General features: G+C 42.7%; 3 protein-coding genes across 3 annotated transcripts; 2 read left to right on the top strand and 1 right to left on the bottom strand.

Annotated features, from left to right (window-relative positions):
* Window positions 1-1132: 1132 nt before the first annotated feature.
* Window positions 1133-7170, bottom strand: LOC119746450 (probable RNA-binding protein EIF1AD). The gene is made up of 5 exons (XM_038223408.1): window positions 6913-7170; window positions 4963-5159; window positions 3544-3652; window positions 2848-2956; window positions 1133-1862 (listed from the first exon to the last, which is right to left on the bottom strand). The coding sequence occupies exons 2-5, from the start codon at window positions 5047-5049 to the stop codon at window positions 1553-1555; spliced, it is 615 nt and encodes a 204-aa protein (XP_038079336.1). The 5' UTR covers window positions 5050-5159; window positions 6913-7170; the 3' UTR covers window positions 1133-1552.
* A 4279-nt stretch (window positions 7171-11449) lies between these two features.
* Window positions 11450-14776, top strand: LOC119746304 (carbohydrate sulfotransferase 3-like). The gene is made up of 2 exons (XM_038223171.1): window positions 11450-11700; window positions 12801-14776. Exon 2 carries the CDS (start codon window positions 12966-12968, stop codon window positions 14307-14309), a length of 1344 nt encoding a protein of 447 aa, XP_038079099.1. The 5' UTR covers window positions 11450-11700; window positions 12801-12965; the 3' UTR covers window positions 14310-14776.
* A 5631-nt stretch (window positions 14777-20407) lies between these two features.
* Window positions 20408-24760, top strand: LOC119745621 (carbohydrate sulfotransferase 3-like). The gene is made up of 2 exons (XM_038222117.1): window positions 20408-22517; window positions 22567-24760. The coding sequence occupies exon 1, from the start codon at window positions 21080-21082 to the stop codon at window positions 22421-22423; it is 1344 nt and encodes a 447-aa protein (XP_038078045.1). The 5' UTR covers window positions 20408-21079; the 3' UTR covers window positions 22424-22517; window positions 22567-24760.
* The last annotated feature ends 1889 nt before the right edge of the window (window positions 24761-26649 follow it).

Here is a 26649-nt window from a genome sequence, read left to right as displayed (position 1 = left end):
AGTTGTTCACACTAGGTGGGTTGACATGGAATGGAATCAGTGCGGAACAGGAGATGCTTTTGGGACCATTTTTAGAGCCCCAGTGGGACACTATACTTCCGTGAACTGATTCACGGCACTTGTGGTGCAAGCACTTGTGCACAAACTTGTTGTGTCTTCCATGAGCTTCAGGCTCCGTCGGCAATGCATTCAAATGTCTCTCCCAGTGGTCTCCCCCAACTCGCTATTTGTAACTGCTGAGTGGTACTTGGGCACAGAGTCTGTTACATGAGAATCCATTCATGTAGTCAAAGCTTGCCAGCGCAGACAGATTATAATCTTCCCTCAACAGAAAATGATACATGTACTTTCACAAATACACAACAGTGCCTTAGGCCAAAAAAAAAACAAAGTCTCCGGTTTCTGGTATGCACGCGCGTCACCGTAGCCATGCGCGTCGGCAAAATGAAAAAGTTTTTTTTTTCAATGTAAGATGATGTCTTAAAACTGCCAAACTCACTGGTTTGACTGGAATCCTGCTGCTGCACAATTTTAACGTGTTTTCTTGGCTCCCATATAGTTTGCACTAAATTTAGTTGGGCACCATATGCAGTCATCAGCCGACATTTGAAGAAAAAAAACAGTCAAAAAAAAAAAGCTGCGTCGCCGCACCACTACTGGGGCAAGCTCCATACCAGAAACCGGAGACTTTTTGGGGGGCCCTTAGTTTCCTCTCTTCAGCGACAAACCTCCTGGTATTTTAGGATGCATTGTTTCTTTGACATTACATTTGCTGTCACTTGCAGATGCAGAAACACTGCGATGAAGGTACAAATGAAATCTAAAAAAATTTGAGAGTACATGTATTACAGTTTTCAATGACAATGTCTTAGCGATAGGAGAAATTTGCATCTGAAAAAAAATCGTCAATTGGCGCTATGTGTATATATATGCTTTAGAGCCGAAAGGGCATTCAAAAGGTTCAAGGTCAGCTCAACCACTGCGGCCACACTAATCAGGCATCGGAGATCAGCTGACATCACGATACATGGCAATTATCCCTCAGTCCGACGATAAATTAACAACGAAAATCTGACATTTACTATCCATATACCACATCAGTCGGAACAAATTTTGAACAATGAGTAAATTCTAGGTGCGTAATAATAATAATGAATACTTGTATTTCGCTTTTAAAGATCAAAGCGGTTTACATTATTATTCCCCCTGATCATCGGGCCAATGAAGCATTCCAAATACAATCTCAGCTCCCTTGGGAGTATACAGCTCGATGCTGTCATTTCGATGCTAAAATCAGTCACAATAACCATCTCTTCCCTCACAGGTACTCATATACTCCTGGGTAGAGAGGAGCAATAAGTGACAAAGTGCCTTGCCCAAGGACACGCGCACCATGACCCTAGGCTGGACTCGAACCCGCAACCTGCAGATTATCCCACAGACTCCACATGTGGCAGCTCAAACTAGATCATTTTGTCCAAGCAGAATCTGTGTCTAATTTAACCGTTTGCAGCACTTTGTGGCACTGTTCTCATCCCAGCACAGGGAACGCCTATCTCTCTCCGCCCTCATCTCCTCCTTCATCCGCCCCCTCATCATCACTAAGCCCCGCCCCTTCCTCCTCCTCTTCATCACTCTCGGAGTAGTAATAGGTCACCGAGGGGCGATTGGTGTTGACAAACAAGTCATCGTCGTTATCGCTGTCGCTTTCGTAGTCGTCTTGTTCTGCAGGGCTGGTGGGATCCTCTTCTCCCAGCCCGATCTTAGAGATGTCCTTGGTGATCGTATCCAGGTCCAGATTGTTGACCGGGTGTGCCATGTCCGACTCCCCACTGGGTGGCTTGTTTGCAAACTCATCTGGCCTGGTGGATGCAAAGGAATACACAAATTCTATCGATTTTGGGTCCAAGGTACGACATTTTGTTTCTGTCCCTGTAATACCTCTGAACTTTGTAATATGCCATTCAAGTGTCATTAAAAAATTTTTTTTTTTTTTTTGGTAGGTTGTTTGCTTTACATAATAACTCTTGGAGGAAGAATATATTAACCCTAAGGCCAAAAAAAAAAGTCTCCGGTTTCTGGTATGGAGCTTGTCCAAAAAGTGGTGCGGCGACGCGGCTTTTTTTTTTTTTTTCCGGACTTTTTTGCTTCAAATGTCGGCTGATGACTGCAAATGGTGCCCGACTAAACTTAGTGCAAATATATGGGAGTCCAGAGAGGCCACATAAAGCTTATTCTCGATCATAACCCCATCTAAAAACACGTTGAAATTGCGCAGCAGCAGAATTCCAGTCAAACCAGTGAGTTTGGCGGTTTTGAGACATCATCTTTCATTGAAAAAAAAACTTTTTCATTTTGCCGACGCGCATGGCTACGGCGACGCGCGTGCATACCAGAAACCGGAGACTTTTTTTTTTGGCCTAACGATCCCAGCCAGCCAAACTCCAACACCAGGGTTTGTTGGAATCTGTTAGGATGAGTACTGCACTAGTAAACTGACTGCTTTATGTGGGATTAGGCATACCACAAATAAACAGGGTCCATGGTGTTGGGATTTGCAAAGATGAGAAAGGTTCCTAATAAACCACCCTAGGGAGTTAGGGTTAAAGAGGCATTTCCCGTGCTATTTTTGAGTTACACTGATAGTTATTGAATTATTTCTTCACAAAATTCAAATTATTGGCTGCCAGACAATAAGTTGGCTCTCGCAGGGTGGGTTCAGTTGTGTGCAAAATGAAAACCCTTTTACAGAGGATTGCAGATGCCCAAAATTGGAATAAAGAAGAGTTTTTGTTCGTTAAAACAAAACATACAAATTTAAAACTAAAATTTAGGAAAGAGATTTACCACAGTCCCTCCTTTTGAATATATTTGATCTGCTTCGGGTAGAGGATGGTCGCTATCTCCGCCTTGACTTTATCCCCTTCCAGAATGGGGTCTACAATCACGAAGTCACCTGAAAGAAAACATCAGAACAGTATCAGAACTAACAGACTGTCTAAAGAGTAATTTTGCTTCTTTACCAATTCAATATTTCTAGGCATCTTTTTTATTATAGACTTAGACAGATGATCCAAACACGAATGCCTGGGGATTCAGTGTTGATGAGTCCTTTACCCTAACCATCCCAAATCCTCCAAAATCCTTTTTGCAAATTGGAGGAATTTGCAGGATTGAGGTTACATGGCAAAAGTGCGTTGCTGATTTCAGAGGACGCACTGTGTCAAGGTCCTGGGCCGGACCTTGTGTTGTTTTTGCTCAGCCGTGCATAAATTTAGTCCTTGATTTATACTTGAAATCCTCCGCACTGCTCCAAAATGTCACCGGCTCTGACTCAACATATTGACAGTCATAGCCGGAGGATTTTGCAGGATTCAGGCAGTGTCACCTCTCCACTGACCATATGCAAGAAATAATGGAGGAATTTGCAGGATTGAGGCTATATGCTATTTTGACATGGAAGCAGTTGGAGGATTTTGCAGGATTGAGGCTACATCCTAGCAAAAAGGCCTAGGGAGTTAGGGTTAAATTAATGCTTTATACCTCTTTTAATCCAGACGTTTTTGCGAAACCTTGTTGGCATGCTGACCAGAAACTGTTCCCCTGTCGCAGTCTGTACCTCATGAAGGTTGTTACCCCTGCTTGCGGTCACCTTTAAAGACAAAGTCACAGACTAGTGAACTTTAAACCGAATACCACGCACAAAATGCTATTCACTATTGAAAGCATGAGATTACTTAAAGGTCACTGAATGGCCGACACAGAGACCGGTTGGTGCATTTCTTTTCTTTTTCACACAATATTTTAGTGCATAAGTGTATTATGTAGAACTGAACGAACATATACATGTTTACATGTTTACATGTTTAATGACACCTACATTTTGCAATATGATTTTTATTTAAAGTTTCAGAAAAAAACTTTAAAAGATGACTCTCCCATGTTTGACTGCTTTGGGTTTTTTTATATGAAGTGAAAAAGTTTCAGATCAACTTTGTCTGAAGACATTGAAACAAAGACATTTTATTTCCACTACAGGAATTTTAAGGTTGTTTTTTTTTTTCTTTGTCTTCCAATGGTGTGGGAAAAATTCCTATTGATGATGGAAAACCATCTCCAATAACTATTGTTCTTCTGATCTGCCGATGAAATAGCGATGAAGAAAAATAGCAATGGTTAAATCAGCAACAACATTACCCGAGACAGTGTGATACACTGAATTCCTATAGTCAAACAGATTTCCGGGACAGTTTCTACTAGTACGGCGGAAGAAATTGGAAATTTCAAAATCTGCAAGTAACGGTTTCTGATTTCACCGGAACTTCCCAGTCAGCTCAGTCAAACCAACAAAATGTGACGATTGAGGTGCTGCATGCTATGCCCTACACGATGATTGAGTATGGTTTACAGTACTCAATGACCACTGGGCCTTTCCAAAAACACTCCAAGAGCTGTAAACGGGTTGGAACTCTCTGATCAGTCAATTCATGAACCAAGAAGACCACTTGTGAGTGAAAGTGTTTACAATCAGAGACCATTATCCCTAACTCCCCAGCCTAATTTACAAGGAACCATACCCATTCTGGCAAATTCTAACACCCACATGGGAAATTGTACACACACACTGTTGGACTTAGTTTCTGGAGGTATGCCAACCCCAGTGTAAAAGACCATCAGTTTAGGGGTACTGTACCCATCCCAACAGATTTCAACAAAACCTGCTGTTGAACTTTGATGGGTTGAGTTCGGTTAGGGTTAATCAAATTTTGGGGAAGTTCCATACGTTTCCTTTAGCTTTTGCCACCCAAAAAAAACAGGCGGCTTACAATTTTAAATGATGATTTCAAATATACAGTTCCCAAAATTGAACCCGAATAGTGAAATTCAAACCGAATTTTAAAAATCCGGATTTTAATACCACCACTGCTTTATACAAACCTTAACAATCTGCTTTTTACAAACCTTAACAATCTGCTGATGATCTTCAGGTAGAGTGTACTCATCCAGAACCTCCCTGGTCACGTGTTTTCGCTTGGTTGCCTTGGACATGATGGCCTGCAACGTTGGACCTCTGATGAAGACACCCCCTGCTTTAACCAAAAAGCTGTTGACGTCTGTGGCCTTAAGATCTGGGAGTTGTTACGGTACAGCACTTCCACCTAATTGTCAATTTTATTTCAGAATAAAGGGGTTGTAATCAATTGCTAATATTGAGAGTAAAATAAGACGCAAACACTGCTGGGACAAACTGATCTAGCACAATCAATGCCAGCAGTGGTATTGATTGTGGAAAAATGACTGCAGTGTTATTTCCAGATCGTAGGTCAATCATGCAATTTTAACCAACATGTATTTTAGTTTTCCTGGTTATTTACCAGGTACAAATTGGCGAATATCAAGTCTTAAAGCCAGTCTATGTTTCAAATTCTAGAAACACAATTTTTCAGGATATTTAAGCAGGAAAGAATTCAATGCATGGACATCATGCACTTGACACCCTGACAAACCCTATGAGACTTGTCTGAAAAATGCAGTGTTTTCTCAGTAAATCATGCTTTAATATTTTCCCTGCTACATTTGTAAATTTGGGGGTCAGACAAGTCGACCCGTTGAGACAACTCGACTCGGGACAAGTCGACCGTTGAGACAACTCGACTGTATGTGCGATAAATGGAAAGACAAGTCGACCGTTGAGACAAGTCGACCGTTAAGACAAGTCGCCTCGCATGTTTTTGTTGCTAGTTTTGGGGATAGTCCCGGGGATTTTGACGGCGGCTGATCGCCGTTTGGGAGTGATGACACATGAGGGGTTTTTTTGGTTGGATATAAGCATGATAACAGAGCCGATATAGCGCAGCCGGGCCTGTGTGCGTACTTATCCCCGGTCAGCGTGGCCGTACCGTGCACGGTGGCATCGTTTTTGCCGGGCCTGTGCACCCATTTGCCGGTCAAAGTTGTCCGTACCGTGCACGGTGACATCGTTTTTGCCAGCCCTGTGCGCCCACTTGCCGCCCCAGTCGACGTGCCCGCGTGCCGGGCTGGGCCCGGTCCTCGCGGGCGGGGCGGGGCGCGCCGGCCCGACGCGACGGCCACCGGATTGAAGCGCCCTCTGCGCATCAAGTAAGCCCGCGCCGCGCCCGGGATCGGTCCTGCCATGCAACTTTTTCCACTCCACGTGTATACATTTCCGTTAAGTCGAGCTGTCTCAACGGTCGAGTTGTCCCGAGTCGAGTTGTCTCAACGGGCGACTTGTCTGAACGGTCGAGTTGTCTCAACGGTCGACTTGTCCCGAGTCGAGCTGTCTCAACGGTCGACTTGTCTGACATTCGTAAATTTGACTTTTTACAACATGTTATCGCCTTCTGATGGTTGATAGGTCATTGCAGATGTAGGGAAAATAAGTGATGGCTATATAGATCTATGGAATTCTTTTAGAATTCCATTTTTAGAATTCCTTTTTAGAATTCCTTTTTAGAGGCTGCCTCCTTTTTTTGGGGGGGGGGAATGGAAAAATGATAAATTTTAAACAATGACATAATTTTGGCATCTTTTTTCCTTCCTTTTTTTCAAAAAGACAGGACGTTTAACAATAATAACATGTTTGTTTTTTTTATTTGGCCCAACTCGGACTCTACGAATCACCTTTTTTAACATTTGGACATGGTTAGGCACGCTGAATCGCCCGGCACCAACCATTGCCAACCATAAAGCGCGTAGGAAAATCGTCATTTCTACCCCGAGGAAACTGTTCAAAACTTACCCAAAAAATGTGACATTATATTGAGAGAAGTCTGCTTTAGATTTAAAAGGTCTTTTTTTAGTAATAAAAAACACCCTTGACTCTAATTTGATCGAAACTAAACAGGGGCCCTACACTACACGATCGCCCCGCCGTACACAGTCTTAACTTACGTCTCGGATATAAACACCGTGCGTCGATAGGGCATAGAGTGCCAGTGTTCCACGCTACTCTACGCCTCGCTATTCAGCCATAATTGCAGCAATGTCAACTTGGTTATGTTGAAGACTGTTTTCCGACCAAAGCGTGAAATGAAACAGCCGAGGAAAAAGCAAGACACCTTACGAATTTGTGGGACGATTTGCAGTTAGTCTCCATCTCTGCCACAGTAGAAAATTAATGGTTATGCTTGCACAATCATTAGTCTGGCGCCGTCGCCTGGGTCCCATGCTGCATACGATGCAGTATATGGGTACCAGTATTCGTTGGCAGCGCCCTCTGTAGTCTTACAACTGCTTGTGGACGAGCTGTGACTGCGCTGGACCAGTACCAGTGGTACTTGAAGTCTTGAAGTCTTGAAGTCTTCAAGTATCCGGTGGTGGAATTGTTGCGACTCGGCATTACGAACACATTGTCGTAAAAGTTGGTATCTTAAAATTTCTATGCAAAAACCACCTACACTGAGGATGTGTAGGAAATATCACACGGTTATTTATTACTCCCGATCACGCTCGATAACTTCGGCAGCGACCGCAAGCTCCATTTAAGAAGACAGGATATCAAGGTACCGACAAGTTCGACAACGTGGTAGGTGGTAGTAAAGGGGTCCGCTCATAAGTCCGATGCCTCATAGATCCGACGCCTCATAAGGCGTCGGACTTATGAGGCATAAAATGTATTTATTCCGCCTCACGGCCACATAAGTCCGACGTCTCATAGCTCCGACGCCTCATAAGTCCAAAACAGCGTTTGTCCATTGTATGTCGGACTTATGAGGCGTCGGACAGTATAAGGCGTCGGACTTATGATACGGACCCGTCGGTGAGGGAAGCTTCACCGGCTGTTTGTATCATAGAGCTAGGTCCTAGCTCTATGTTTGTATGAAGCCGTGAGGTCCCGCAGGAGTACGAGTTCAACTACCAGCATCATACCTCACAGTGAAATGGGGACGGTTGAGATCGCAACAACAGCGGCACGGGCTTCCCTTTACCCAGGCCCATCAATCATCGCGCGGGGAGTCGGATACTGGCCCGAGTGATCCACCCATCGCATTGCTTACTGACAGAGGACTTCTGCTAGAGCCAGTGCGGAAAGTTTCGCCCCAACCGAGCGAGGGAACATGCATGGGCATCATCTTCACTGCCCGTCAACTACAGGAGAAATATATAGGGAGCAAACAAGGACCTCTTCCTGATATTCGTCGACCTTACGCCACAGCTGGGCAAGTTCGCGCAAGATCTATTGTTGACCATTGGTTAACCATATAGTTCGACTGAGCTCTTAATTGATACTGACGTGTTGGACCAAGAGTACGCGACGTCTTGCTAAAGCTATATGGAACACGCGGGTCGTGTGGCTGTCGACGAACTTAGATAAATATACAGAGCAGCTTTGCCGGCTGTGCTACTGTAAAACTGCAGTACCGGCAACATGTCAAGATAGAAGAGTGCCAGAGGCGAGAATATAAGATCCGTCGATCTACGACGGCTGAACCCGACGAAGTCAAGTATACCCGAGTGCATTCAGCAGCCATCTTCGACGGATTTGTGTGCAAAAAAGGTCGACTGCTATTATGCGTATGTGTCCCTGAACAAGTGAGAGATGCAGTCTCTGCCTTCGAGACTAACAGGGACATTGCTGGGACAAGATGAGAGACAGTCAACTGAACCCCAGGCCAAGCCCACCGACCATTTTTTTTTTATCTGCAGCCGCTGCACTGTAGGATCTGTCTCTCCCTTTCTAGGCAAAATTGCTTTGCAAATGCTGAAGTCCAGAAATGTTTTGTATTAGGTGTAATAAAATAAAACAACACTTTTTGGAACAAAGCTATAAAATAACCCCGAACGTCGTGAAGGGGGGGGGGAGCAATGGAGGGCACTGCCCCCCCCCCCCCTTCCTGTGGGAAAAGGGGGACAATGAGGTAGGGAAAAACGGAAACTGAGCAAAGAAGATTGTTAGGTCAATACACCGTTGAAACTGCCTGAAGGCGGTGTAACAAGAGTTAATGGTCACATGGAACAGCGCCCTCTGTATGTGACCGCAAGTTAGTACGCGCACACTGGAGGTCACGCACACACTCAAGACATAGCTAAGACAAAGGAATTGCAGCCGGGAATAAGACAGATTTAGACAACACTGTTAGAGCCTATACAAATGAGTCTTGTTTGAATCATTATCCTGACTTAAAGACTACATGTACATTATATTACATGGTGACAGAAGTGGCTGTTGTGTATTTGGTCTACTGATGAAGAAGATTTTCAAGAAAACAGACAGCAAATGGCAAAGAATCAACCGATGCTGGCTGTGAAAAAAACAGCTGACGTTCATCGATCTATGTACATGTACAGGTGAAATTAAGGTGATCATCTTAACCGGACATTGGAGTGACCATGGAGATATTGTGTTAAGTAAGACAGAGGATAGATATTGTGGAGATTGTGCTACATGTTATATCCAAGCTATAAAGAAACTGTTGGCAAGTGTTTGAAAATTACTGAATTTCAACCCAGATTCAGAACTCTTTATTTATGCTTTGGTTCCAGTAATTGGGTATCACCGGGTTCTGCATCCCTCTCATGATTTGCTGATTTAGCATAATTTTTGGAGTAGGCCTGACTCTCAATCAGCAGTTTCAGAACAGCTGACTCCATACTTCAACATCAGAGATGAGCCGAGTATCCAGGAGGGATTGATCCCAAGTCCATCCGTATAGTCCAGCGGATATGTGACAAAATTGTGCACTTTTGCATAAAAGCGTGAAACTTGGCACAGATATTCATATTCATGCGAGAAAAATGTTTTAGATGTGGAGCCATCGCAAATTTACCCTTTTAGGGGCGTGGCATCCATTTTAAAAAAAGGGGGCGGGACTTGACGTGTCCGCAGTGAAAACGGTTTTTCCCACTTGTTACAAAAGCAGGAAACTTCACAAAGACATAATTATATAGATTATTAGTGTTTTCCAGATTCGGAGCCACCACAAAAGTACCTTTTTGGGGGCGTAGCAGCCATTAAAAGAAAAGGGGGGGGGTAATTATTATGCCCACTTTGGAAAACATTGTGCACATATTTTATGAACGAATAAAACGTCCCACGGACGTTTATATTCATGAGGAAAAAAAATCCAGATGTGGAGCCATCTCGAACACACCCTTTTACCTCTCAACTGCAGCAATTTCTGAATTGGGGTATAAACTGGGGTACCTCAGTTAGTCTTGGAAAGACTAGTGTTACTTCTTCAAATACATTGTTTCCCCTGCCTTTTTTTCTGACAGACCAAAAGGCATATGCAGTGTCGCACCTGTATAAAGTATAAAATGTTTTAATGGATTTGGTCGGGGTAAAAAAAAACACTCATCAGAGCTTGATATACCATTTTTAAGAGAACAGAGGGGTTGTGTGGTGGGGGTACACAGATTCATTGAATTTGAAGTCATAGTGGACGTGTCCACCACTTTGGGTAACAACACGATGTACTCGCCTCACAATCTGCTGTCAATGCGGCGCAACGGGTAGGGGGTAGGGGGATTTTACATTCCTCCCCCCACCCCCGTTAAAAAGGATTTCCATGGCCCTTAATTGTTAAATGTTAGAGTTTAGGGCTGCCATTGTGTGCTGTGTATTTGTAATTATGAAATCACTCTGGAATTTAGACGTGCATGATAATATAGGTGCAAGTACACACATTGAACCCTATACCTGGGGTTAGCCTACCGGTACTTACCCATGCTCTTTGGTGTAAGTCATTGTATTACCAAATAATATTGGTTATGGGCCAATCAACATTATAAGAAATCAACAACAAAATATAACTAGAGATTCGCGTTTGTTGAGTTACAAACGCAGAGTGGTCGGGCGGACAGCCTTTTCATAATACACTGCCCAGAAAAGTTAGGAATATACGCATATATAGAACAAAGGATCACGAAATTAAATCCCTTCCAGTACAATCAACTATTTTTTTTTACAAAAATGTATCTTAAACGGTGTAGTAAAATGCTTCTGCTTTTGAGTTATATTCGGATTTTATTGCACTTCCGGTAACACCGGAAGTGAAGGTCAAGCGGTTTTGTGTCTGGATTTTTTTTTTTCATGAATATAAACGTCTGTGGGACGTTTTATTTGTTCATGAAATATGGGCACAATGTTTTCCAAAGTGGGCATAATAATTAAACCCCCCTTTTCTTTTAATGGCTGCCACGCCCCCAAAAAGGTACTTTTGTGGTGGCTCCGAATCTGGAAAACACTAATAATCTATATAATTATGTCTTTGTGAAGTTTCCTGCTTTTGTAACAAGTGGGAAAAACCGTTTTCACTGCGGGCACGACAAGTCCCGCCCCCCCCCCTTTTTTAAATGGATGCCACGCCCTTAAAAGGGTAAATTTGCGATGGCTCCACATCTAACACATTTTCTCGCATGAATATATACACACATCTGTGCCAAGTTTCACACTTTTATGCAAAAGTGCACAATTCATCGATATTTTGTCACATATCCGCTGGACTAGTAGTGATATGGTGGTACATAATAACCTTGCATTATGTATGCGGACTTAGGCCCCGTCGCAGTACCCGCTGCTGTACGAGAGATGCTTTCATGAATTTACACAATAGAAAATATCGATCCATATCGCCCACTAGACTGAAGCAGAGCAGGCCATCAGTACTGTGGGTTTCTTTCTTCGAGAATTGTCTGGAATGCGAAAGATCGTGGATGTTTTACGAGTCAAGACGAGGAGTAAGTTTATTATTGTATGCTTTTAATTTTAATAACACGACAGAAACAGACTTAAGTATTGAGCAGTGCGCTCCTCTCGAAACCCCGTTGCCACAACAGAGTGAAGTGTATGTCATTATTGTGTTTGGACTGGAGGACCACTCGGTGTTTTCTTAGATGATAATGCGCGGTTGGTGCTGCAGTATTGACACATTGTAAAGAGATGACATGACACAAAAACAGCTAACAGGGATGGGTAATACCGCGGCAAAAATACTTGTCCAAACTAATTGAACCAATTCAGATATTCAAATGGGCGTCGTCGTTATGCTGGTAGACGACTGTTGACAAAGAATAACTTGAAGGTGTTTATCCTTTACTACTGTTCTGCATTCCGTGTATTTTATGACGCAGTGCTAGTAAAATTCAGTACGCAAACTATGTTATATCTAAAACGGAGATGAGGTTAAAGGCCTATAATCAATAAGTCTTGAAACTGCAATAAACTCTGATCTCCAACTGATCCCACAAGTACAAGACGAGGCCCAGTCCAAGCATAGTCGTTACAGGATCGATATCATCAAGTTCACAAAAGGCTAAAACCTTTTTAGCTTTCCGCCTCAAAACCCAGAACTTCGGTGGAACGGCTTCTCCGTGCGAGAGTTGCCCCTCGCTTGATTTATTCAGGGGAAAATGTCAAGTATCAATTCCTCAAGTAATTATAGCAAAGTGGTTCCAGAACAACAACAAAAAATCGAGGGGCCAAAATAAGAAGGGGTTGACCTACCAACCGGCCGGAGTTTTTGTTCATAGGTTGACGTGGGTGAAGCCAGTTCGTGAGTAATTCAGTAATGTCGATGCAATCATTGCAATAAGGTTCTCTGACTCTTTTGCCAACGATAAATTTGGAGACGAAAAATATTCGATGAAAAATGGGCATCGGTGGATTCGAACCAGGTATTTTTCGATCCATTAAATCCGCTTGGCTTCTGTGACAAATTGACAATATCCGTGCTTTAGAATGCTTCAGTGTAACTAGTAGACTAAACAAATAATGGTGTTGACGTCTTGTTTCTTTTTTTTCTATGAATAAACATAATTTCCCATTTTTTTCCTTTCAGGTTGAGCTTTTGTCAAGGAAACACTAAAGACGGCGTGCATGTAAAGGAGCAACGTACGCTGAAACATTAACACTACATAATAAAGGCCTACTCAGACTTATGATACACTCATGACCTGAAACAGACATAGTGTCGTGAAGTCCTTTCCGTGAGTCATACAAAAACATGTCGAGACGATATTTATTTTTTCTCGTAACTGTTTCAGTCGCATGTTTTCTCCTCTATTTGGTGGTGAGACACGCTCCCATTTTGGAGAGCCACCAGAGCCACATCGTATCAGCAGTGAAATCGAGATCAGGTCAGTCAAGTGATGTGGGGCTGCCGTCCTTTTCACCCTGCAACTGTTCTTGTTCGACTGTGAACTCCGTCACCAGAGCCGCCAAAGGCAGGCATGCGACAACTCCCGCGTCCGGACACCAGACTGTAGTAGACGTGAACTCTGACCCCGTCCGCCATGATGTTGTCATGGGAACCAGACCTTTGGGTTCCAGTGTCGTCATCATGGCAGTCATGCGGACTGGTTCCTCATTCGTCGGCGAGATATTTGGCCAAAACGAAAACACCTTCTACCTTTTTGAGCCCGGCATTCCCCTCGAAAACGAACTGATTGCCCACAATGAAACTAGTGTTTTCATGCAACAGTTGTACATTGATATGATGAACTCGTTGTACCGGTGTAATGTGACTTACCTGGATTTTTACCTCAAAAGTTTGTCAGGCAAAAACCAGAACACAATTCTGAAATCTGCACCGCGGCTGTTCGATTCGCTGTGCCCCAAAATGAAACGCGGTGGCTCGGGTCGCTTTCTGTGCGGGAAAGTTTCGCCAATACGGTTTGTGCAAAAATGTCGGGAGAAAAGATCCATTGTGATTAAGTCTATTCGCATTTGGCACATCGGGATGTTCCTGCCGTTGATACAAAGCACCAACTTGAAAGTCATTCATCTCGTTCGGGACCCACGAGGGATGACTGCATCTCGAGTACCCGCCATGAACGTCGTTGACAACACATCCAACAAATTAAAGGCCGGGTCATTCACGGAGGAAATGCGCGAATATCTCATACGATACTGCTCCCTCAGCCTAGAAAACAAAGAAACAGGCTCGTACCTTCCTAAGTACAGAGACAATTACTTTCTGCTGAGGTATGAGGACATGTCATTGGATCCAGGGAGAGTCACCCAACTCATCTACAACTTCACTGGACTTGGTGCTGTCCCTGAGACAGTATCTAAATGGATCGCTGAGAATACCCAGGCTTATAGACCTGGAGTATACTCGACTACCCGAGTGTCCAGCCAAGTGTATCAGTCGTGGCGTAAAAAGTTAGACTTCAAGACCGCTAAGGCCATCGAGAATGTTGGACGCTGTGCTGAGATGATGGAGCATTTCGGATACCTTCCCGTGCGGGACAAGTCGCATCTCAAGAACCTGTCGTTTCCCCTCCTCGCTCCCATTCCAGCGGAACACGATTCCCAGAAATATCAGTCATATCGTTTCACAGGTTGACTATAGGCATGCTCCCTTCAAATCAAAGCAACTCCAAAAAACAACCGTTCATAACTTTGATCCAAGACTTTAATCAGTGTTAAACCTATCCGTAGGTTCTTTACTGGCCAAACTTTCAAAATGACCTATATATAATGTGCATCCACACGTGTTCAGAAAGGGAGAAATGTTCATTTTGAAAGCAACAGGGAAACGTCTTAGCCTATGTGTGTAAATTTGGCCCTATCTATTTGCATGCGCAAAAGCGGGATCCCTCATACAGGGCCCTTTAGTACAGTTACTTTGATTGGTCAAATTCTGGGCTTTGATTGTGTTCCCCTGATTTGCAGCGCTGCTGTCAATCCGCCGCGGGACGGTACAGATCAGAGGGCGCTACAATTACCATTTTCCAAAATAGGGGCGCTCTTCAAAACCGGTCATTATGCAAACTACGCATTATGTGCCCATTTTCAGGGCGCATTGAAAGGGTTTTGGGGCTTGGTTTTCATATTCCTCGTTCATATCAGAACTTTCTATACCATTTTGGGAAATGGTTACTGATAACCAAATTATCCAAAATTTTAGGGCCAGTTTTTGTTCATTGCAAGGGGACACATTTATGCTCGAGGGGGCACATTTATGTCCGCAAAAGGGGCACTTGGGTGAATCTGGGGGAGGGGAAGTGCCCCCAGGACCCCCCCCCCCCCCGGTTCCGCCGCCCCTGTTCGAGGGGTCCGGAAGCGCGCCACCAGGGGTCAACTTTCAGGGTCTATTGTCTAGTCTTTGGTTTTATTGCACTCGGACCAGAAGTTTCGAGCATACTTCACGCGCGCTATTTATTTGTTTAATTATTACATTTTTTACCCAGGGTATGCCCAAACAGTTTAAAACTGGTTTCCATTGGGGCCCTGCATACATTACAAAATAACTGCACATTATGTACAAATACAATACCTTACAAATGCAATACAGCACAATGAAATAAAATAAAAGCATATGCGATTACTGCATGATCGTAAAGCAACTAAATAATTATAATTACTGTACAACTATTACAAAGAAACATGTACAGTTTCAAAGGACATCGCTAACAGACTTCCCTAAAGGCCTAAGGTGAAATAAGTGAACACGGCGAATTTGGAATTTCTTGTGACATCGGGAAAATATATATTTTTTTATAGGCCTACATTCGCTGATTACGAGAGGGGCGAAAAATCCTTTTGGGAGAAAAACGGGAATATTGCCATCCGGCTCCATAATTATCATGGCAACCAACAAGTTTGTTAAAGGGAATGTACAACATTTGCTTTTGCTGCAATATTCAGAAATAAATGGATTTGGCGGATTAGTATGTTATAGAAAATATTGTTAAACTGACTTAATTCACGTTTTGGTCTTGTAGATGCTGGAAAAACCAAGAAAACCTATCATATTCTTGTAGTCTGGCTCCCTGACCCCACTTAAGATGAAACGGAGCAATTACATGTAATACTCTTTGGGGAACTGTAAGGTCGAGAATAGGTCTAGCGCAGGCTTGTACCCCTTCACAGGTGTGTAATCAATTGCAAAGAAAAGTCAGAATAACTTAATATGAAAAAGTAGGAACAGTTTTTGAAAAAAGCCAGTTTTCTCCAACGCTGGTTTTCGTGAAAATGTCAGCACACCAGGAGCCACGATTTTAAAGGATGCTTAGACTGTCATTCCCTAACAGTTCAGTAAGGTATTTCGTGATAATTTGATCATTTCGTTCTTTGATGTTTTCAAATGTTGTATCTTCCCTTTAACTCCGTAAGTCAGCACAGATTTAGGCATGATGTATTCAAGCTATTGAGCGCGTGTATGCTAGGAATTTCTATGCGCCAAAGTACCCAAGAACTGGATTTCATCTATATTTTGGGGGTTGAACTCGAAAAATAGCAAGGATTGTATATATTTTATCTTGCAGCATGTGTAGAGAGTGTTACATTTAATAAAAACCATAATATACTTTCTTATGTGCCTATTTGAGCAGGCCTATAAATTGTTTTGATGTAGTTTTGGTGTAATTTGAACAAGCCCGCAATAAAGGACTGACATTCATTTCTTGGAAACTATGGGGGGTTTTTTGCGCGCAGTTAATACATGGATGTTTTCTGAACCACGGCTGAATCTCCAGTTTCGGTTATCACTCTCGGAATCATGTTCTTCAGTAGTGGATCTAGAGGAAACACCCCCCTCCTCCCCCCCCCCCCCCCCCCCCCCCCCCCCCCCCCCCCCGTTGATTAATCAGACACTGATTAATTAAGGAAAGTAATAAAATGGGGCCAAAAATATCAAATGGAATGCTAATTAAGTTCCTAAATGTATTCTTGAATTGCCTTTAATGTAGGAGAAATCATCGTAGTCCGCGGCCATGCCCCGGACCCCCTAGTAGGGCATGCCTTCGACACGCCTTAGGACCCCACTACCTTTATATCATCCCTCCACCCGTTTCATGAAAGCTAGCTAGATCTGCCCCACATTACTGACATTTGCCACCATATTTTAGATGATTAAAGGTAGTAATTAAGCAGTAAAGTCTGTCACGAGCCAATGTGGCCCATTGGGCCGCGCCGGCATTTATCTCCGGTTTCAGAGAATATTTCTATTCCCCCTGAATGGGATGCTAGTCCATCACAGGTTACTCCCCAGCTAATGTCGGCATCCATTTACACGCCTGTGTGGAGAGAGGCAAGTGTGGATGAAGAGGCCCGCCCAAGGACACAACATAAAAATGGTCAGCAGCTGAATTCGAACTCCTGACCCTCTGATCATGAGTCACAAACCCTAACCACTGTTTCTCCATTGGAAGTTGGTTGCTGCCTCGGCAAATAATATGGAAGACATAATCTAAATTTTGAAGCTCATTTCTTGTGCTGCATAATGGCTACCCGAAAATAAACCCTCCCCCCCCCCCTGCATGGGCGTCGCCATATGACTTCACAATTTCTTTCTTTTTTGTCTTTCTTTTTCTTACTTTTTTTTCTTTCTTTGTTTGCTTTTCCTGGTGGGGGGGGGGGGGGCGGCAAGCGCCCCCCCCCCTTGCCCCCCCCCCCCCCCGCGACGCCCATGTCGAATTCAACAACACTGGAAACTGAAAGCCCTGTTGCGCTCTTTGAATGAGATTAGTGTGGAGTTTCAAAAGGGGTTTACGAGGCGCATACCGCGCGTTGTAAGATAGTGTGGACATTACAAACTAGGCAGGAGGCACATGTCGCCCAATGTTTAGAACTCTGAAACAAAAGAATTGGGAAGAAACGTCTTTCCTGCAGGCACTGATGAAGGCACAAAGAAAAATGAAGGGGTATATTGCAAAAGTGGCATTTTAGCGGTTGAATCCAAAACAGAATACCAGGAGTAAACCACTCGAACCTGTACATATAAGCATACAGACCTGACAAACTTATTCACCAAGAAATGTTTTTATTGTCTTGACTATAACCAATTGGGAGAGTTGTCATCTCGCTTGTGGGCTCTCAAAAAGAACTTTTCACTTTTGGATTTTATACTAGTTTCTGAATAAACGAGCACCTTTTTTAACAATATTTTATTGCTGTTACGGTGTGGGGAGAGGGGGGGGCGCTAGATAGATGATATATCCGAATGGTGCAATTAGACTGACAGCGGGCGCAATAAATTCGCGATTGATGAGGGTTCACAAAGTTTCTACGCGAACTCATTTGCATCAAAAGTACGTGCCCCACAGCCTTTTGGGGGGAAAAATAGAGACCCGGTTTAAAATAACGATGGATGAATTGTGCAAATATAGCCGAGGATCAACTCCCTAGCTTTTGGGCTATTATCTGAGGGCAGACTTGATAAAATTACGGTCGAAAAATGGGTCCTATTTGCCCGAGAAAATGTAGGGATGCCATTTGTAAATTTGGCTGCATGTAGGCTTGGCCATTACCGTTGCTCTAGGCTGACATGTAGTAACCGTATGTAACCAGGTCGGGTTTTCGTACACACTTTTACCCGACAGGTTCCCTACTCCATCATGCATCACATGTCCGAACTTTAGTAAATTACTTGCATGTCACACTTTGTCAGCCATGAGCGTTGCGTTACGATCGATCGTCTTTTTGCCTAGCGCCCTCTTGCGGCCAACTAAACTTTTTTAGCACAGCGCGCGCCACCAAGAATTTTGCCCGCTACTTTTGAAACTATGCAAAGGGCGTAACGAGCAGGCTAGTTCTACATTCCACGCGCTTTGTTTAAGTTAGATAGCTGGCATTCCGGGCGTTTCGTATAGTTTTCCTGTAGGGCTAGGCATGGGGCTAGGTCCTAAATATCGTTGATTCCGTTCCAACTCTACTTTGAGTTGACATCTTCCAGCTCCTGCTCCTGCTTTGCGACCAGCTTTTTATAGCGAGCATTGCACACTCCACTTTTATTACTGCACATTTTGGGTGCGACTAACTTGTAGCAGCAATATAATTTGATATCCGGCGTTGCCGGCACTGCAGTTTTCTGCATTATTCTCTTCAATTTTGCTGCTGATTCTTCGATTTTAACATCGAGCACGGAGAGGAAGGCATGAACGTAGATCATCCCAAGTGGTGAGTAAATCCCTTGTGTGTTATTTAACTTTTTATGCCTGAATCTTTTTATGCCATAATCTTTTTATGCAACATCTGTTCACTTACTGATGTATTTATAAACGTATTCTTTGATTTAAAAATAAGGAAAACAGTGTTTCCCCAAATTACTTTGAATGTAATGATGTCTTTAATAATGTTCTTTGATCTGAAAGTTTTCCCATAATTCATTAGTGATTTATTGTTTGTGATTTAAGATCATTGGATAGATCTAGACAGCTTCCATTCCCTTTTGACTGTCGTTCTTTTTATTACCCAAGTTCTTTGTATACCAAAGTTCTTTATACACTAATTCTTTTGTTAACACCAGATATAAATTTGTAAATACATTGTCTCATATATTCGAAATCAATTTAATTGTGTTGTAAATAAAATATTTTGATATTATTGAGACATCCAAAAGACTTCGCTCCACCCAAATTATTTAGTGGAACCACTTGGTTGTGAGGAGAGTGCCGCATTTAAAACTAATTCATATCGCTCTCCCCGGTTACATGTAAAAAAAAATATGGTCCTCTAAAAACTCCAAGCGCCGGGGGTTTTGTGCACAAACCTTATCAGACGGCAAAACCCGCAAGCCTCATCATAAAGAATAAGTTAAGACAGAAGTACCGGACCAACTTTTACGAGAATGTGTTCGTAATGATGTTCTTGAGTGTGATATTTGACCTACATCGAGGCGAAGTGCCAAAAGACAAAATCTTAAGAACGTTGCATAACAACGAACCGTGCTGAAGTTTGAGCTCAAACTTCAACACGGTTAGTTGCTATGCAACGTTCTTAAGATTTTGAGTAATTTCGTCGTTTTAAAACCAGTCAACAGGCCCAAACTTAAGTATCCTATGCCGGCCACACCACGATTTGTATACTGTCGATTTTTTTCTCTCTATAGGGCCTCATAAAAAATTTTTGTTGCTTGGTTCCGACTTTGAACCCTTCTTTGAAATTAAATTGCTGAAAAATCTGGATGAAAATTTGAACCCCCCCCCAAAAAAAAAAAAAATTCGCTCTTTTTTCCAAGGGAGTGAAGGGATTATTATTCAAAATGGCGATGGGCACCAGGACTGCTTTTAAAGGTAATCTTCTTTAGTAAGACAAGAGTGGAAAATCACCAATCAACGGCAACGTGTGAGCAGCGATCGCCGCCTGTCACGACAGTAAAATAGAGATCAGTGGTTGACAATCGGTCAAAGCTCAATACGTAACGCCGCGCAGTCGCTGTGGCGGGTGATTTATCTCCTAATACATGTGTATTTTCATTTGTCACAAATATCCCGAGATTACTTTATGATCTCTCACAGGACACAACCAAGTATTAAACCATTATTATGACGTGTATGCGAGAACAACGCTTCCGGCTTTGGCGACAGGTTTGCTTGTGTCAACATCCTTAAAAAAAGAATGTCCACAGTGGCGGACTGCAGATAAACTGTCCAGATAAACGTTTGCGTGTGGCGTTACGTAATAGCGTCCATCTGTTGTGGAAACCAGCACGTCAATAGGGCCATTAAACTTTGTGCTAGTCCGTCGCTCAAAACTAAACATGGAAAAAACAGCACGATGCTTCCACATTGAGCCTTGAACCTACAGTTCATAGCATACAGGTAAAAAAAAACAACCGAAATCCCGTCTTTTATGAGGATGTATTGAACCGTTACATATTTCTGTGAATTGATTTTAATGACGTCGTTGCCTGAGCCTGACTGACTTCTGCAAATCGAGTTTTTTTTCTGCACTGACTGATGGCTGCGGCTGCGCTCAACAGGTGTGCAGTGATCCGTGAATTGTCTTTAGTAAACTCGCAACGTGTGGCCACAATGTACATGTATTCTGCTTACACCGCAAGTACAGCACACGTACATGTACATTATAAGCAATTATCCAACATCTCTGCGTAAGCTGTGTGGTTGGACTCAACACAGGTGTGACACGAACTGGACATTGCATTTCCAGAACGACGCATTACTACAGAAGAAACACCGATTCTACAAGCCATCACCATGAACATTTTTTAGTTATAGCCTTATACCACTAATTAAGATGCAGAAAGTTTCTGGAATATTTTCCGGTGAAATCTGACAAAACTTGCAGTGTGCCTACTGCTGGACATCTGGGATACATACAACATCAACAACATCTTAACTTGAGCACTCCTTGTATGTAGCAGCCAGCAGCATGGCAAGGAATATCCGATGTGTACTGTTTGGACTTGTCGCTGTATCGGCAATATGTCTACTTCTCTACGGTAGAAGAAGTGGCACGCTAGTGAAGAGTGTCACGGCAGTGAGTCGAGAGGGAGTTCGACAGATTACACAGGACAAAAGTAACACCCAAGAAGAACTGGGGATTTTCTCCAGAGGCACGAATGTCAGTAGTGAGGAATCGTCGTCGTGTCCACCGTGCAACCGCAACCCTACTTCCATCGACCCCGTGCCCAACGGCGTGGAAGAGCAACCTGTAGTCGGTGATGACTCGGTCCCTGCGGAAGATACTCGCAGCAGTGATCCACCGGGATCGCGTATTGTCGTGCTGACATCAATGCGGACTGGTTCCTCGTTCATCGGTGAAATATTCGGCCGAAATGACGACATCTTCTACCTTTTTGAGCCCGGCCTAGCACTGCTCACAGAGCTGCATTCCAGGGGAGCTCTTTTCTTACAGCCAATGTATATTGATATGTTGAGGTCACTCTATCAATGCAACACATCTTCTCTGGATTTCTACATCAAGTGGTTGTCTAGGCAGCCCCCACTCGAAGTCAAGAAAAAAGTCCCACGAATTTTTGACTCACTCTGCTACCCGTTTGAGACGGGTAGAACGGGGCTGAAGTGCGACGCCATTCCCGCAGAGATCTTTGAGAGAAAATGCCAAGAGAAGAGACACATTGCGATAAAATCTATCCGTATTTGGGACATCGGGATGTTTCTGTCACTGATACAAGATAGTAACGTGAAACTCAAGGTCATTCATCTCGTCCGAGACCCAAGAGGAATGACTGCATCGCGAGTTCTTGCCATGAATGTCGTTGAGAACACATTCAACAAATTGCAGGCGGATTCTTTCACAGATGAAATGCGATCGTACTTGATGGAGTTCTGCTCCTATAGCATCGACAATAAAGAAATAGGGTACTACCTCCCCAAGTACAGAGACAACTACCTTCTACTGAGGTATGAGGACATGTCATTGGATCCAGAGAGAGTCACCCAACTCATCTACAACTTCACTGGACTTGGTGCTGTCCCTGAGACAATATCTAAATGGATCGCTGAGAATACCCAGGCTCATAGACCTGGAGTATACTCGACTACCCGAGTGTCCAGCCAAGTGTATCAGTCGTGGCGTACTAAGTTAGACTACAAGACCGCAAAGGCCATCGAGAATGTTGGACGCTGTGCTGAAATGATGGAGCATTTTGGATACCTCCCCGTGCGGGATGAGTCGCATCTCAAGAACCTGTCGTCTCCCCTCCTCGCTCCAATTCCACCACCTCGTGATTCTTACAGGTATCAGCCATAAATCAGTGATTGTGATAAAAAAAGGCTGTTTTGGTTGCACCCATCTTGAAATCATAATCATCACCTGAAGTTTTAGATGAAGATCTGTGTTGAAGGTCGGCCATAATCATCACCTGAAGTTTTAGATGAAGATCTGTGTTGAAGGTCGGCCATTTGTAGGTCAACTTCATTTTTGTGTGAATTTCTTGAAACTACACATGTACTGTTGGAAGAAATATAGCACGCAGCGTAATTCGGTGAATAAAATACACGTACAATTTTATTGTTAACAAGGCATGATATACAAGGTGTCCCAATAAACATCGTGCAAGAAGATTTAGCAATAGCTGATTTTCTCAAAAGTTGGTCAGATCAAATTTGGTTTGCATGGTTGAATCTTCTTGATTTGTTTTCACAAATTATAAACAAGACCATATTTCTTGAAAATGCTATAAAATTCGATCAGCTAGTCGGACCAACGTTTGAGAAAATTCGATTATTTTTTCATGCACAATGTTTATTGGGACACCCTATATACATACAAATTATATATACATGTACATGTAATTTGCCTACGTTACATCCGTATAACCATGGAGCTATAAGCATATGAAACTTGAATATGACCTCTGACCGATATTATTCCAAAGTGCCGCCTAATTTGTCAATTGTATCAAGAATAACAAGAGGTACACGTATTTATACAAAAATAAGATTGCCGAGTAGTTATTACTCAAAGTGTGCTTTTAGTTTAAGAGTAATCGCAAGCAAATATTGTGCATGTTGTGTGGTTTGTAGTACATGACTGTATACAGTCGGGACTGGCAAAATATACTCGTCTAAACCGAAATATCGTCTTAACCGTGCTCGTATTAACGAGATCCGACTGTATACTGTTTGGAAACTGCTCTGTCACGCCAGGAAGCTCAATGTTAATGAAGAGGGATTCTGTTTTTAATAGGTTTCCAATGATGCATGACAGAATCCTGGAGCAAATAGTATTTCAAAATAGTTAACAAGGTCAAAATTAAGTTGACCTCCATTTTGTGACCTTTCGACAGACAGGGTATTGATCATAGGGGCTTGTATATGAATCGATGGCGCCTCAATCGGAAGTTTGTGATGATTTCTCAGGAATAAAATGTTTATAACTTATTAAGTCCAGCAGTATTCGTTTCTGGGTGCCGTTAGGATGGGGTTCGAAGGGCTGGCACCCATAAATGAAACGGTGGGAAAAATTCACGGACGTTGTACAAAACACTGCCTTCAACTTCAATGACATGGTTATAGAAATAGTGTATAAATAATATCTTTTAAAATACCTTACGATGATTCAAAGTTTGTTTTTAAATTGCCTGTTTCAAACGCAGTGGTACACCCCTGATTGAACTGCTGCACATGTACATGTATATTTCTTCCCTTACATGGTGTATTTCCATTAGAGTGAAACTACAAACTCTAACTGATATCCCACCGATTAGTACGGCAGATGTGTAGGGATTGTGCCTTAATCTGAATATATTTATACAGGGCATGGCATAGCACACGAGTATGTCACCCGAAAGATATTGGACCATAGGGCAATCGCAGATTTGTCCTTTGAACAAATATATAGTTATAATAACAAGCAATGGCAGCCATTTGAATATTCTATACCGAAGAATAAACTTGGCCAGTAAACCGAAGAATAAACTTGGCTAGTAAACCAAAGAATAAACGCACAGTAATGTGGGGCTAATGACTTCATCCTGTTTTCCTCTTTTTGTTATGGAAACGAATAGAGGAAAGTCGACGACATATTTAAAGTGGTGCTATATATTGTCTAATTTGACTTTTGACGTGACCGTCCTGCCGTCTGCCTAGACTCGCAGGGTTGCTGACTAGATTGATGTACAGTGAAATCTCGATAAGTCAAACTCTGATAACTCGAAGCCCTCCCTTTGCTTGAGAGGTCACCACTGGTAAAAATTTTCTTCCTCACCTCCTGGCCTACTGTGTACAAACCAATGGGGGTCTTGACCAATATTGACCCAAGTACCGGTAATAAGCAGGCTGACTCAAACAAAGAATCCATTCCCTTCAGTAGTACAATGATTATACAACCCTCGACTAAACTCTGCTCAAGTCAGATTGTGAACCTGTTCCCTTGAGGTTTGGCTTATCAGGATTTCACTGTACTTGGTTACTTAAATTAAAGTACTGTACGTGTAATAATGCTTTTCTGGATTTCGATTGCTTGTAGTTAAAACCAATGTCTTTCTGTAGTGAGTCGTGGTAGTTTTAATCGTGTAATAAGAGGTTGGTCTTCAATGTGCATGTAGTTGTAATAAAGTTGCCTATTAAAGGCGGACAAAGAAATTAGCAGATGTGCCGCATCCTTGCTTTTAGGAGTGTCGGTGCAGCGTTATTCTGTGCCATGTTTTGAACTTTGATTTTGTAAAATAATTTTCCTAAGATTAGCCAGTCATCCCTTGCGAATTATGGTCTAAACTATTGGATTTATACGACGTGCGTTAACAGAGCTGGGAGTAACGTATACTGCACCATTCCCAACCTGCCTGGGTTTTTTTTTACAGACGGTCACAAAAAAGTGTCCAAGACTAAGGCCATGTTAAACAAGCTCGAAATGATCTCGAAAGCTGCGACCAAACTGTAGACCTGCTGTAGCATGTCATGTTCATGATGTAAAAGTCGATCTGTTCTTATAATGCACAACTACTCATGTGGTCGTGACTGTCAGTTGAAAAGGATTCCCATTTGTTGAGCGTCAGTTGGTGCATGGAGCATTTTTATAGCATGTGGATCACCCACTTTGTGTGCACTAGCCCTAATGCGAAATGAGTGACTTTCTATGACTTCGATAAATTGGTAGCTGGCCAATGGAGACCTGAAACACGTGTTGTTGCGAGGGCCTATTGGACTAGCTAGGTGATTGATTGCCAAAAAGGCATTTGCTGAAGTTTGTTACTAACCAACGGAGAGACAGGATAATTTCTTGAACTGCTTTCCTGCAACTAAAAATATACATGTACATTGTATACCAATTTCTCGTCCCCGGCCATTTCCCTTTTTTTAAATCATACATTTACAAAAAAAAATGAATAGGCATACATGTGTATTTTGCAACTTTTGCCAATTTTATTTGTTTCCAACAAAATTGTAGCTTTATAATGTAGAAAGGTTGAATGCTCCGTAGGACACAATTTTGTGCGATCAAAGCTAGAGTCGAGAAAATGGAAGAATCCGTCCGCCAATTTGGAAACTCCGCCATCTTGGGAAAAGGGACCGCCTACTTCATTATTTCCAGAAAGCCCGGACGACTCGAGAGACAGGTTTTTTTTACTCGGCCTAAACTTCAAAGATATACATTTATACAGTTGAGAAGAGCGCTGTTAATATAACATCCTGCTTATATAACCAGGAATTTGTTAAGATACCAAGTCTTTGTTATTCTATCTGTGTAACAAGGTAATTTGCAATTTAGTTCCAATTGAAGATCTTGTTATAATTTGGTGTTCCACTGTAGTTGTTGGCAAAGATCATTTTACTGCACATGAGAAAATTCGCATTTTCCTTATCATGTATACATGTACATGTACATGTATATTGTACATGTATTATGAAGAAAAAAAATGAAAGACGCACTGTACTCGCACGGGATACACATTATGGACCGACGACGTTCATACGGTTGTCATTTCCGCTTGATTAGCCTAATGTACTTTCAAGGGATCAGTGGCGCAAGTATTAAGGGGGCGCATAGGCTGGGGCCTGTACCCCTCTTTCCCCTCCCCACCCCCTCCCCATCCCCCTTGTGGCCCGCTGAGAATTTCGGGAAGGCAGAAATGAGCTTTAAGGCATTGAGTGCCCCGGCCCCTCCAGAAAAAAATGGGTCTCAGTGCCATTGCCACGAGATATGTCGCCAGACAAAAAGTGCTACGGATACGCCATCAGGAATGGCGACAATGAAATGGAATTTTTTTTTTATCCTGGAACAGTCCCCCAAAAAATCGGGTCAAGCGAAATTCGAAATTGAGAATGAAGACCAGGCACCGTACAGCTTACAAAATGATGCTTTTGTTTTAATCAAGGAAAATCTGCGTCGTGCATCCCTTCCAGACAGATTCTACGAATTATTTGCATAATATATTTTTACAGTGCATTATTTATACCTAACGGTTTCTCTGCCTGTAGGCTTTTTTAATGATTAAATAAATTATGCACGATAGTTATTCTGAAGGACTTCTG

The sequence above is a fragment of the Patiria miniata genome, unplaced genomic scaffold, assembly GCF_015706575.1.
Source record: "Patiria miniata isolate m_02_andy unplaced genomic scaffold, ASM1570657v1 HiC_scaffold_7, whole genome shotgun sequence".
Taxonomy (NCBI): Eukaryota; Metazoa; Echinodermata; class Asteroidea; order Valvatida; family Asterinidae; genus Patiria; species Patiria miniata.
Note: the sequence above shows the minus strand (reverse complement) of the source record. Positions and strands in the feature narration are given on the sequence as shown.

Coding starts and splice junctions, on each gene's coding strand:
- LOC119746450 (XM_038223408.1), bottom strand. CDS start 5,049: ATGTCCAAGGCAACCAAGCGAAAACACGTGACCAGGGAGGTTCTGGAT. Junction 3,653..4,962: donor ATCATCAGCAGATTGTTAAG/GTTTGTAAAAAG, acceptor TTGTCTTTAAAG/GTGACCGCAAGCAGGGGTAA. Junction 2,957..3,543: donor AAACGTCTGGATTAAAAGAG/GTATAAAGCATT, acceptor GTTTTCTTTCAG/GTGACTTCGTGATTGTAGAC.
- LOC119746304 (XM_038223171.1), top strand. CDS start 12,966: ATGTCGAGACGATATTTATTTTTTCTCGTAACTGTTTCAGTCGCATGT.
- LOC119745621 (XM_038222117.1), top strand. CDS start 21,080: ATGGCAAGGAATATCCGATGTGTACTGTTTGGACTTGTCGCTGTATCG.